This window comes from Eptatretus burgeri, chromosome 10 (genome assembly GCF_056783735.1).
Source record: "Eptatretus burgeri isolate ZD-2024b chromosome 10, Ebu_testis_v1, whole genome shotgun sequence".
Taxonomy (NCBI): Eukaryota; Metazoa; Chordata; class Myxini; order Myxiniformes; family Myxinidae; genus Eptatretus; species Eptatretus burgeri.
The window spans coordinates 99336791-99349661 of NC_140970.1; the positions used below are offsets into that span (position 1 = coordinate 99336791).

At 40.9% G+C, this 12871-nt stretch overlaps 1 protein-coding gene across 4 annotated transcripts in view; it reads right to left on the reverse strand.

The window, feature by feature from the left end:
- Positions 1-12046, reverse strand: part of ASAH2 (N-acylsphingosine amidohydrolase 2) — a 49251-nt gene extending 37205 nt beyond the window's left edge. Inside the window, exons 1-2 of one of the 4 annotated variants that reach the window (XR_015062717.1) lie at positions 11617-12046; positions 7187-7287 (exon numbers count right to left, since the gene is read on the reverse strand). Coding sequence is in view for 3 of the 4 variants with exons in the window: in XM_085899597.1 (XP_085755723.1) it covers positions 7187-7287; positions 11617-11728 (213 nt within the window). In the remaining variant the exon portion in view is untranslated. The remainder of the gene's footprint in view (positions 1-7186; positions 7288-11616) is intronic. The other 3 variants (XM_085899597.1, XM_085899598.1, XM_085899599.1) reach the window with 3 other exon arrangements.
- Positions 12047-12871: the final 825 nt, after the last annotated feature.

Sequence of the window (12871 nt, forward strand, 5' to 3'; positions counted from 1 at the left end):
TAGGGCACTAAGGTTGTCAGTGAGCCCAACTGCTCCACCATCTCCTTTGATGCAGGCATTATTCTGCTCATGTGCCTGGTCAATCGGGATTGAAGAGAACACCCGCTGTGTTTGCTGAATGGTGAAGTGGCTTTCCCTGAATTTCCTGGCTACATGTGGGTGTTTGATGGTGAGTTCGGCCATGTCCTTCAGGTGCACTGGTATCCACCTAGCATAGTGGGTGTGATCCAGTGCATGGAACCAGGGGACCAGCTTTGTCAGAGCATCGAGGTACATCATTAACAATCCCTGCCTGAGAGAACGCACATACACTAGAACCAACAGTTCTAGTTCCAGCACGGTTGCCCATTAGTGAAACTGGGGGATGTCTTGTCCTCTCTGGCAACACCAGTCTTCAAACTCCGGAAGGTCCTCTGCATCCCTGGTTTCTCCCAGACAGTAGTGGTTGTAGGCACGGTGTTGCAGGATGTACAGTGCTGCTGCAGTCACTTGATGTGAATTTATATTTTAGACTGCCAATATATATATATATATATATATATATATATATATATATATATATATATATATATATATATATATATATATATATATATATATATATATGAGCTTGTCTGAGTTGTTACTAGTGATTTAGTGTAGTTTTTTTAATTTATATTTACAGAACTAAGACATTCTTTTCAAAGTATTGTGTTGAATTCAATATTTGCCTAGATAATTTCCAAATAAAATTATATAACAGACTGTGATAGATAATATTAAGTTGAAAATGGTACCATTGGATTCCTTGCCCCCAAAAACATACATTTAGATACCAGAATCAAGTCAATAGCTGCATTACGTCCAGAGATAATAGCAAATGTAGATTTCAAGTGGCGGCCATTTTAAAATCCAATATGGCAGACATAAAGAGAGAATTTCAAGTGGCCCAATATCTGAAAATGTTCGCAACATATTAATGTACATTTGTGCCAAATTTGGTGCTTGTATCACAAAATGCACAATTCTTTTGAAAATTTGGGCGAAGCTGCCCCACTATCAACAGTGCTGACAGAGTTATAGTTCTTTTCTCCAACATTTCGTTTTGGGGGGGGGGGGGGTTGGAAATCACTCAAAACATGTAGAAATGCAAAAAAAAGATATCAAAATTTTGTTGAAAAAAAAAGTTGCAAAAAATGTTTTTTTTCTCACAATTTTTTTTTGGGGGGGGGGGGTTGGAAATGACTTAAAAGATGTCAAAATTCCCCGCCCAATTTTTTTAAAAATTTTATTTTGGGGGTGTTGGAAATCACTTAAAACATGTAGAAATGCAAAAAAAAAATGTTTTTTCTCTCTAAATTTTTATTTTGGGGGTGGGGGGGGGCCCAAGTCCAAAATTTAATGACATGATCCTTGGACCATACCTAACCCCCCACCAAGTTTCGTCGAAATCCGTCGAGGAGTTTTTCCGTAATACTGTTCACAAACAAACAAACAAGCAGTCAGAGACTGGTACTTACGAAATCGTGAACTTGACCTCTGACCTTGTCTAATAAAAGCTATCTCTCGAGAAGGTAGCGACGCAAACCAGAAGTTTCTACGATGATTCTGCACCAAACCATCAAAAATCGAATGTTTTGGATGTTTGACCGCACTGTGACCTTGACCTTTGACCGATTTTGACCAAAATCTAATCAGCTCGAGCCATCACCCTCCTGAATCATGTGGTGTAATTTGACATTGGGAGCTTCTTCCGTTCTCGAGTTATCATTTTTTGGATGTTTGACCTCACTGTGACCTTGACCTTTGACCAATTTTGACCAAAATCTAATCAGCGCGAGCCATCAGCCTCCTGAATCACGTGGTGTAATTTGACATTGGTAGCTTCTTCCGTTCTCGAGTTATCTGTACCAAACCATCAAAAATCGAATATTTGACCTCACTGTGACCTTGACCTTTGACCGATTTTGACCAAAATCTAATCAGCACGAGCCATCACCCTCCTGAATCACGTGGTCTAATTTGACATTGGTAGCTTCTTCCGTTCTCGAGTTATCATGCCAACAAACAAACAAACAGAAACAGAAGTCATCAATATACTTACGAAATCTTTAGATTTCGTAAGTAACAAACAAACAAGCAGTCATAGACTGGTACTTACGAAATCGTCAACTTGACCTCTGATCTTGTCTCATAAAAGCTGGCTCTCGAGAAGGTAGCGACGCAAACCAGAAGTTTCTACGATGATTCTGTATCAAACCATCAAAAATTGTAACGTCGACCGAAGGAAAAATCTCCATTTCTCCACACAATTATACCTTAACATAACTCAAGGACGCGTCTGCCCGAGCGCACTGCATCATGGGACAACCTGTGACGCGCGAGTGAAATATTTTTTATACAATCTTAAAACGTCTCCAAAACATCTGATTTTTACCAGAATTTCGACAACCGAGTTTTAAGCGTCCAAAGCGATCGCAAAAAGCGAAGACAAAATTAAAATCGAAGTTAAAACGAACTCGTAACGCCGAGCGAAGCAAAACTACTCCATTTCTCCACATGAATTTACGGAATTATGTTTGACCTCACTGTGACCTTGACCTTTGACCGATTTTGACCAAAATGTAATCCGCACTCCCCATCACCTTCCTGAATCAGGAGGTGTAATTTGACATTGGAAGATTATTCCGTTCTTGAGTTATCATGCCAACAAACAAACAAACAAACAAGCAAAGAAAAGTCATCAAGAAACTTACGAAATCTTTAGATTTCCTAAGTAACAAGCAGTCATGAATTGGTACTTCCGAAATTGTCAACTTGACCTCTGACCTTGTCTAATAAAAGCTGTCTCCAGAGAAGGTAGCGTCGCAAACCAGAAGTTTCTACGATGATGCTGTACCAAACCATCAAAAATGGAATGTTTTAGATGTTTGACATCACTGTGACCTTGACCTTTGACCGATTTTGACCAATATCTAATCAGGGCTAGCCACCACCATCCTGAATCACGTGGTGTAATTTGACATTGGAAGCTTCTTCTGTTCTCGAGTTATCATTTTTTGGATGTTTGACCTCACTGTGACCTGACCTTTGACCGGTTTTGACCAAAATCTAATCAACACGAGCTATCGGCCTCCTGAATCACGTGGTGTAATTTGACATTGGTAGCTTCTTCCGTTCTCGAGTTATCATTTTTGGATGTTTGACCTCACTGTGACCTTGACCTTTGACCGATTTTGACCAAAATATAATCAGCATAAGCCATCAGCCTCCTGAATCACGTGGTGTAATTTGACATTGGTAGCTTCTTCCGTTCTCGAGTTATCTGTACCAAGCCATCAAAAATCGAATATTTGACCTCACGTGACCTTGACCTTTGACCAAAATCTAATCAGCACTAGCAATCACCCTCCTGAATCACGTGGTGTAATTTGACATTGGTAGCTTCTTCCGTTCGAGTTATCTGTACCAAGCCATCAAAAATCGAATATTTGACCTCACCGAGACCTTGACCTTTGACCAAAATCTAATCAGCACTAGCCATCACCCTCCTGAATCACGTGGTGTAATTTGACATTGGTAGCTTCTTCCGTTCTCGAGTTATCATTTTTGGATGTTTGACCTCACTGTGACCTTGACCTTTGACCAAAATCTAAGCAACACGAGCCATCGGCCTCCTGAATCACGTGGTGTAATTTGACATTGGTAGCTTCTTCCGTTCTCGAGTTATCATTTTTGGATGTTTGACCTCACTGTGACCTTGACCGTTGACCGATTTTGACCAAAATCTCATCAGCATAAGCCATCAGCCTCCTGAATCACGTGGTGTAATTTGACATTGGTAGCTTCTTCCGTTCTCGAGTTATCTGTACCAAACCATCAAAAATCGAATATTTGACCTCACCGTGACCTTGACCTTTGACCGATTTTGACCAAAATCTAATCAGCACTAGCCATCACCCTCCTGAATCACGTGGTGTAATTTGACATTGGTCGCTTCTTCCGTTCTCGAGTTATCGTGCCTACAGACAAACAAACAAACAAACAGAAACGGAAGGCATCAATATACTTACGAAATCTTTAGATTTCGTCAGTAACAAGCAGTCATAGACTGGTACTTACGAAATCGTCAACTTGACCTCTGACCTTGTCTAATAAAAGCTGTCTCTTGAGAAGGTAGTGACACAAACCAGAAGTTTCTACGATGATTCTGTACCAAACCATGAAAAATCAAATGTTTTGGATGCTTGACCTCACTGTGACCTTGACCTTTGACCAATTTTGACCAAAATCTAATCAGCACTAGCCACCACCCTCCTGAATCACGTGGTATAATTTGACATTGGAACTTCTTCCGTTCTCGAGTTATCATTTTTTGGATGTTTGACCTCACTGTGACCTTGACCTTTGACCGATTTTGACCAACATCTACTCAGCACTAGCCATCAGCCTCCTGAATCACGTGGTGTAATTTGACATTGGTAGCTTCTTCCGTTCTCGAGTTATCGTGCCTACAAACAAACAAACAAACAGAAACGGAAGGCATCAATATACTTACGAAATCTTTAGATTTCGTAAGTAACAAAGAAAAGTCATCAATATACTTACGAAATCTTTAGATTTCGTAAGTAACAAGCAGTCATGGACTGGTACTTCCGAAATTGCCAACTTGACCTCTGAACTTGTCTAATAAAAGCTGTCTCCAGAGAAGGTAGCGTCGCAAACCAGAAGTTTCTACGATGATTCTGTACCAAACCATCAAAAATGGAATGTTTTGGATGTTTGACCTCACTGCGACCTTGACCTTTGACCGATTTTAACCAAAATCTAATCAGCACTAGCCATCACCCTCCTCAATCACGTGGTGTAATTTGACATTGGTAGCTTCTTCCGTTCTCGAGTTATCGTGCCTACAAACAAACAAACAAGCAGTCATAGACTGGTACTTGCGAAATTGTCAACTTGACCTCTGACCTTGTCTAATAAAAGCTGTCCCTAGAGAAGGTAGCGACGCAAACCAGAAGTTTCTACGATGATTCTGTTCCAAACCATCAAAAATCGAATGTTTGCCCTCACTGTGACCTTGACCTTTGACCGATTTTGACCAAAATCTAATCAGCACTAGCCATCTCCCTCCTGAATCACGTGGTGTAATTTTACGTTGGTAGCTTCTTCCATTCTCGAGTTATCTGTACCAAACCATCAAAAATCGAATATTTGACCTCACTGTGACCTTGCCCTTTGACCGATTTTGACCAAAATCTAATCAGCACGAGCCATCACCCTCCTGAATCACGTGGTGTAATTTGACATTGGTAGCTTCTTCCGTTCTCGAGTTATCGTGCCTTCAAACAAACAAACAAACAAACAAAAACAGAAATGGTAGTCATTAATGTACTTATGAAATCTTTAGATTTCGTAAGTAACAAACAGAAATGGAAGTCATCAATATACTTACGAAATCTTTTGATTTCTAAGTTACAAACACACAAACAAACATACAGAAAGGGGTGAAAACAGTAATCTCCATCCATCTTCGAAGATGGTGGAGGTTAATAACATTGCAGAGGCTGATTCTTCCTTCGACAAAAACTCCGTCCTTACCGTCCCTCTCAGTATCAGTCGGTCGTAGATGGGACTTCTTTTAGCCTTGTGATGCAAATGTTTTCGTCAAATAGAAACGTCATTAAAAGATAATTCTCTATTTTTTGCAGGAATAGCTTAAACCATTGCTTATTAGGCCAAGATAAGTATCGGTTGGCCACATTTCTCCAGTTTGCATCGGTCAGTAATTTGTAGGACTGACAATCATGAAAAAAAGTTCAAGATAAATCCACTAATTTGACATGTGAGAAGCCAAACGGGATGATTAATGATGCAGGTAAAATCTGCAACAGTTAGACAAGATTACTTCTGCACATGGAGGAAGCTGGGACTGGGATTTGTAGTTAAGGTGGGTGGTAAAGTCGACTCATGATATATATGTAGTATAATACAACTTCAACTAGAAAGTATCTGAAAATGCAGTCTCTCTGTGTCTGCTTTCTATTCGGACTTATTCTTCTTCCATATGCTAAACATGACAACAGCTAAAAGTCAGCCTGTTGTCATGAAAACCATTGACATGTCAAAACGGCAAAATCAATAGTTCTGATTTATGGTTCACCGATTCAACTATACACTAATGCAAATTTTGTTCAAATTTCAAGTAAATCTGATAAAAATTGATGATTTTTTGCAACCTTGAACTTTTGATCTCAAAAAAAAACAAAACACTCAACTTCTCGCTTTTGATTGGTTAACAAATTCAGTGACCCAAGTTGCAAATTCTTAAAATTGCAGGTCAATCTGATGAAAATTTCGGATTTTATGTGATGTTGACCTTTGATCTTTTCACCATATTATAAATTTGTCTTCTCCATATCTTATTAAAATGCAGCAAACATATGTGGTGATGTATTTATATTTGTGACCAAAACATCTTCAAATTTTATTCAACAAATTCCAGCATGTTGTTTATACACTCGTATATATAAAGATAGCCTAAGAAACACATTCGTGACTTACCTGTATTCATCAGCACCAATTAATTTTGTTACTTTAACTTGATTAATCGAGATTGAGATCGAGATATGGGCAAAAGAAAATATACGATGTGCTGTATTGGTTCGGTATGGCTGGCAATTTGATTTTCCCGTCCAGTTTTTGATATTGTGTTATCATTGCCGCCAAGCTCAAACTGATAATTTAAAATAATATATAAATTTGTGCTCATTACCTTTTTATTTATGTGTGTTAGGTTCTGACTTCTGATTTACAGTATTTATTCAGTCAAAGCACAAAATATATATTGGCCGACCTCCCTCACCATCCACCCCATCCCCACAATCCCTGATCCACCATCACCCCCACTAACCCACACCCAGCATTTCACCTCCTTCCCTCACTCCCAGGGAAAGCAGCCATGGTCAAAGATGCCTATGCCTCTCTCTCTCTCACACACACACACACACACACACACACACACACACACACACACACACACACACACACACACACACACACACACACACACACACACACACACACACACACACACACACACACACACACACACACACACACACACACACACACACACACACACACACACACACACACAATTGCAAAATCCCATTTCCCACTGCGCGGTGGATGGGCTAATTACCATTACAACATCTGCAGCAGGTCCAGTGCAGTCTGCCCGCCCCACACCGATGGAGAACTGAGCCTCTCCCTCAGAATCCATCGTTTTCCCCATGGATAACCCTAATAAAAGGCAAACAAAGTAGATTATGTTAAAATCAGTCATGGGGTATGAAACTTCAAAGAGTCAAAGGTGCAAGCATTTATAAGTATGCAAGGCCAATCTCAGCAATATATGAAGATACTATATCGAGGGTGTTGAGTGTATCCCGTTGCATTACAAAGACATATACACAGGAGAGCCAACACTATTTAATGTGAAAATTGGAGTATTCCTCGGATTAGCAGCAAATCGTCTTCTGCTCATTCCCATGATGGATGCATGACGGTCAGAAAAGAAACACCGTAGAATGTGACATTTGTGGGTGATAGAAATGCTGGAAGGCATCCAGTGAGAAATTTGAGGCCCAGCCATATGTGATGGAAATTAAACGACTCAAGGTCAACATGACCAAAGCACAGTACCAACTTGTGGAACAGATAGTACAACACACAAAAGCAAGTGCAAAGACCCACTGAGAGCTACAAATACCTCGTCCCTTTAATGAGCAAGGAAAAGTCATCCAAAGAGGAGCTTAACAAGAGAAAGAGCAATACAAGGAAAATGGAGAGCTTGTCAGGGAAAATGCAAGGCAAAAATATGCCAACAAAGATGAATAGCGAAGTGTGCAGAACATTAGTGAGGGCAGGATGAATGTATGATGAGAAATACCAGGCACGGATGTTCGATGTTGAAGTTTACAATTCAATTTAAATAAAATAAAGATTTTAAAAGCCGCATTAAAAAAAAAATCAATTCCAGGTTTTACTGCCGTTGACGCAGTGTCTGTCACGCCACCTTATCTAACACGTTACATTAGTTATTTTGTGCCTGTTGTTTGTGTCCTTCATGACATCCTTAAAAAGAGTAAGTCTTCTGTTTGGAATGATTCTCAATTGGTGTTGCGAATTTGGAAAGCATTGGCACACAAGCTGACAACAGCCCCAAAGCTGTTATTTCGTTAAGTGTGTGTATATAGATTCCTCCCGATGTCAAATGGAAATTACATGTGTGTGCTGCGAGTTTCTTTCTTGTTCGTTTTTACATCAGTCCCCCCCCCCATTCCTTCATTTATTCGCACCACAGAGCCATAACCCACATGTTCAAGGCTACGGGGGTGGGTGGAAACCCCTCACCTCAGGGCCGACTCCACCCTAGCAGGATGGGATGTTCCCCTCGTCCAATCGTGGGTGAGATCACCTCAGGGCCAACCCCGCCCCAGCCAAATGGATTGTTCGCCTCGTCCAATGAGGGGAGGACAACGATCGCCCGACACCCCCCCCAAACCAATCCGGAGGCGAGTTACCTCAGAGCGGTTCCCTCCAGCCGCAGGGGGGTTGGTGGAGGGGAGGTTAAAAAAGATGGCGAGCTGTCGTCTGCAGTAGTCATCGTCGTCTGGGCTCTTTGCTCTTTGCTTTTGGCTCTTTGGTCTGCGGTCTTTGTTGGGGTTCCTCAGTGGCCGTGCTGGTGCTCATGGTGGTGGTGGTGGTGGTGGTCATGGCGGAGGTGTTCCGTGGTGCTTGTATTGTCATTCGTGGCACCCAGGATCGGGGGCTCGTTGGATTCCGGCTCGTGGATTCCAGTCCCACCGTGGTGGGTTGGAGTTGGTGAAACCGCACGAGGCGGCCAGGTACCCGGCCAGACTCTGTCCCTCCCGGCTGAACTATCCTCCTCGGCTGGAGAAGTGAATAAAGACCGGGTGGGGTCCATTTCTTTTGGATGTGCGTGTGTGTCTGTGGGCCCAGTCTGTAAGAGAACTGTTTAAGTGATTGCATTGTACATTTGCCTGCATTCTTATTCGTGGTCAAGTCTGCTCTGTGTCTCCCTTCCCGATTATTGTAAATAAACCACTGTTAAATGTTCCGGTTCGTTGTCCATGTTTTCTTTCATTGGCCAAGCATGGTTCGGGTTTGACTTATGGTGAGGCCGTTTGTGCCGTAAATTGTTCATTTGGTCCGGCGCGGCTTTGGTCATTTCCGCTCGGTTACAAGTTGGTAACAGCAACTCGGTTCGGACAAAGCCGGCCAAGGGTGTGGCTTCCCCGGTAGTTAGACGGCATGGGTACTTAGGTAAATTGGAATTAGACAATTAACCCTACCCCACGCCGTCGAAATATTGGCGTCCACAGTCCACTAAGGGACCCGTGACCTTCGGAGTTATCCGAAGGTTCCGACCTTCAATTCGGGTGTTCGGTGGGAGACAGCCCAACTGCTCCATCTCGCGGTCGTCCTCGCCACCGAACCCGGCACCACAACAATTGGTGTCAGGAGCGCGATTCAGACCCCTCCGCCTCCAGAGAAATTTACAGCATTCGGATCAGGGGTGCGCGGAGCAAAACCCCCCCGTTCCCTCCAAATTGAGAGTGTTTAAATTGTTCTCAGGACGAATCATGGCGGGCCAAGACGGGCTGGAGCAGGTGGGTTCAGACCTATGCTTAGGGGAACCCATGGTCCAGGACAACACCCCATGCAGGAAGACATTTCCCTGCAGCCAAACCCAGAGGTTGTAAGGTACGGATGTACGGATGTACGGATGTACGATGTTGAAGTTTACAATTCAATTTAAATAAAATAAAGATTTTAAAATCCGCATAAAAAAAAAATCAATTCCAGGTTTTACTGCTGTTGATGCAGTGTCTATTACACCACCTTTTCTAACACGTTACATTAGTTATTTTGTGCCTGTTGTTTGTGTCCTTCATGACAATCTTAAAAACAGTAGTCTTCTGTTTGGAATGATTTTCAATTTTGTTTCACTGCCAGACAGGCAAAGCAAACAATATTATGTCACTCCTCTTTGGGCATGTGCGATCAGGACGAATTCTGAGCCGAAGTACTGCAAAACTGCAGGTTCATTTTCCGATTTGTGATCAGATGTAATATTCAATTGAAATAAGGGTGTTTGCCTCTGGATTTGTCCAAGTAGTGTTTATCTCCAGGCCGGTTGCCTCGGGATGAGTCCGGCAGGTTTTGTATCTGGGCCGTATTTATTGCACGATCGGTAGAAAATGGATTCTACACATTATTTTGTTTCCACCTTAACCGTTTTCCTATGTAGAATCATTTTGATGAGACGGTATGAATCATAATTAATACTCCACCACACGTCTGCCTTCCCTTCCCCACCCCTTCTCACTCCTACACCCCTCCTCTCTCCCCTCTCTCTTTTCCCCTCCACCTCTTCACTCTCCCCCACCCCTCTCTCTCTCCCCCCACCCCTCTCTCTCTCTCTCTCTTACCCCCCCACCATATTCTCTTCAGTGAAGTGACGGGTGGTAATTGCAAGTTCCAAATAAAAATAAAGGTTTCTGAAAATTGAATGGGTAAGGTTTCTTTGGTCACCCTGTAATAAATGGCTAAACATTGAAGAATACAATCAGGCATATCATTGATATACAATAAATGGCTAAACATGAAAGAATAGAATCAGGCATATCATTGATATTCAATAAATGGCTAAACATGAAAGAATACAATCAGGCATATCATTGATATTCAATAAATGGCTAAACATGAAAGAATACAATTAGGCATATCATTGATATACAAAAAGTTTTTGCTTTTTTTAATAAACAGGAATAAATTCCTGCATAGGCTAGCGTGTTAAAATTCAGACTCAACACAGGACTTGAACTCAAGAACCTTATCACTTTCACAGCAACAGCCAACTGAGCTATTCTGTCTTTGGAATATCCTCAAAAATTTATCAACCTAACACTAAACTTTATAATGGCCAATGTCTTAATGTACCTGCTCGGCAGGCCACATGTGTGTAGATGTAAGTGTAGGTTCATCAGCATAAATGGCTAACTGTGAAAGAATACAATCAGGAAGATCATATATATATATATATATATATATATATATATATATATATATATATATATATATATATATATATATATATATATATATATATATATATATATATAAACAATGTAGGACCCAACACAGTGCCTTGAGGAAGATCAGCATTAAACTGTCAAACACATTCAGCACCTTAAAGGTAAAGATGTGCCGAACTTCAAATTTCTTTGACAACAAAGCATATCGAGTACCATGCGTGCATTCCTTAACCACATTCCATCGACATAAAATGAGATGCTTACAATGTTATATTGGACAAGAGAAAACAAAACTGATAAAAAGCTTCTCTTCAACCCTTTGACAATAAGAAAAGACATTGCAGTTAGTTTGAATGAAGAGAAACCAAGCTGTCACACACATCTGTAATGTCATTATTGAAATTGATTCATTTCCAACCCTACCCATTTGTCTTATTATTTCACACAGCAATACACAAAGCTTAAACCAGGTTACCTTGCACGAGTACAAATGCTTCATCTCACTCACCTGGAAGAAACACAAGCAACAGAGCTAAGTTCATGGTGACAATGAGCAGGAAGACTCGATAGTACAAGTCAATCAATGTTAGCAGTGAGTTTATAAACCAAAGCAAGAACATACCAGCCCGTTTTACGTGGTAATATTCTCAGGCTTAACCTTGATAGAGCACTTACAAACTGCTGACTTTTTTCTCACCGACAACTATCCTTTGCATTCGTTTTTGCTCAACGAACAAGCGAGACTCAAGGAGATCATGCTTTGATTACAAAAAACATTAGAAACTATAAAATGACAAATCAGAGATTGCAGACCCTCACCAGGACTTGTTTTGTGTGGCATGTGTACTGGTGCGTGACATAATTAATGAGACATAATAACTACTGGCAGTGACGACCAGGTACCAAGGCGTCCCGCTTTGATTGTACATGTGACCCTGACACATGACGTTTTTTTTCATTATTATTCAATTGAATTTAGAATGGGATAAAAATAAATTCAATTCAAATCAAATGGAAGACCAAATAGGTACAGTCGTGCATTGGAGTAATCAGAAGGAACCCGAACAAGCAAAAAGCAAAGATGAAGTCATCAGGAGGAACCTGGATAGGATTTACATTTCAGCTGCTACTCCTCTACCCTCAAACCCATCCAGCCACAGCCAAGTGAAGCTTATTCAAAAATTTTTTTTTAAGTCTAAAAAAGAACCTAGATCAGAAAAATTAAATAATTCTGCCTGCCAGACCATACATCTGATCAAGTTGAAAATTAAAACACGTTATTTTTCATCACTACTAGATCATAAATGTGAAGTTTCACGTCAATTGATTAAACGGTTCCAGAGAAAACGTTATTTAACATTTTTCTTCACTCCAATATGGCTGCCAAACCATGTGACCTATCAATTATTCCTCAACAAACTTGCACAGCCATGACTTGGGGAACATTTGAGTGAAGTTCCCCTCGATCTGTATAGCCCTTCTGGAGAAGGTTTCAGTAGGTTTATGGGTAAATCAAAAATGGTTGCCAAACCATGTGACCTATGATGTCATATGTGTGAACCTTTTGTTCCTCATGGATATGTGGTCATGTGTGTCAAGTTTCACCTGAATTTGAATTCAGCCATTTCAGAGAAGATTTGTGAAGGTATAAAATATATATGGCTGCCAAATCATGTGACCAATGGCATCATCACATTTTTTTTTTCTGTGGGCCATTTTATCCCTCGAGGATCATCAAAATTTTTTATACTGATCAGATGTCG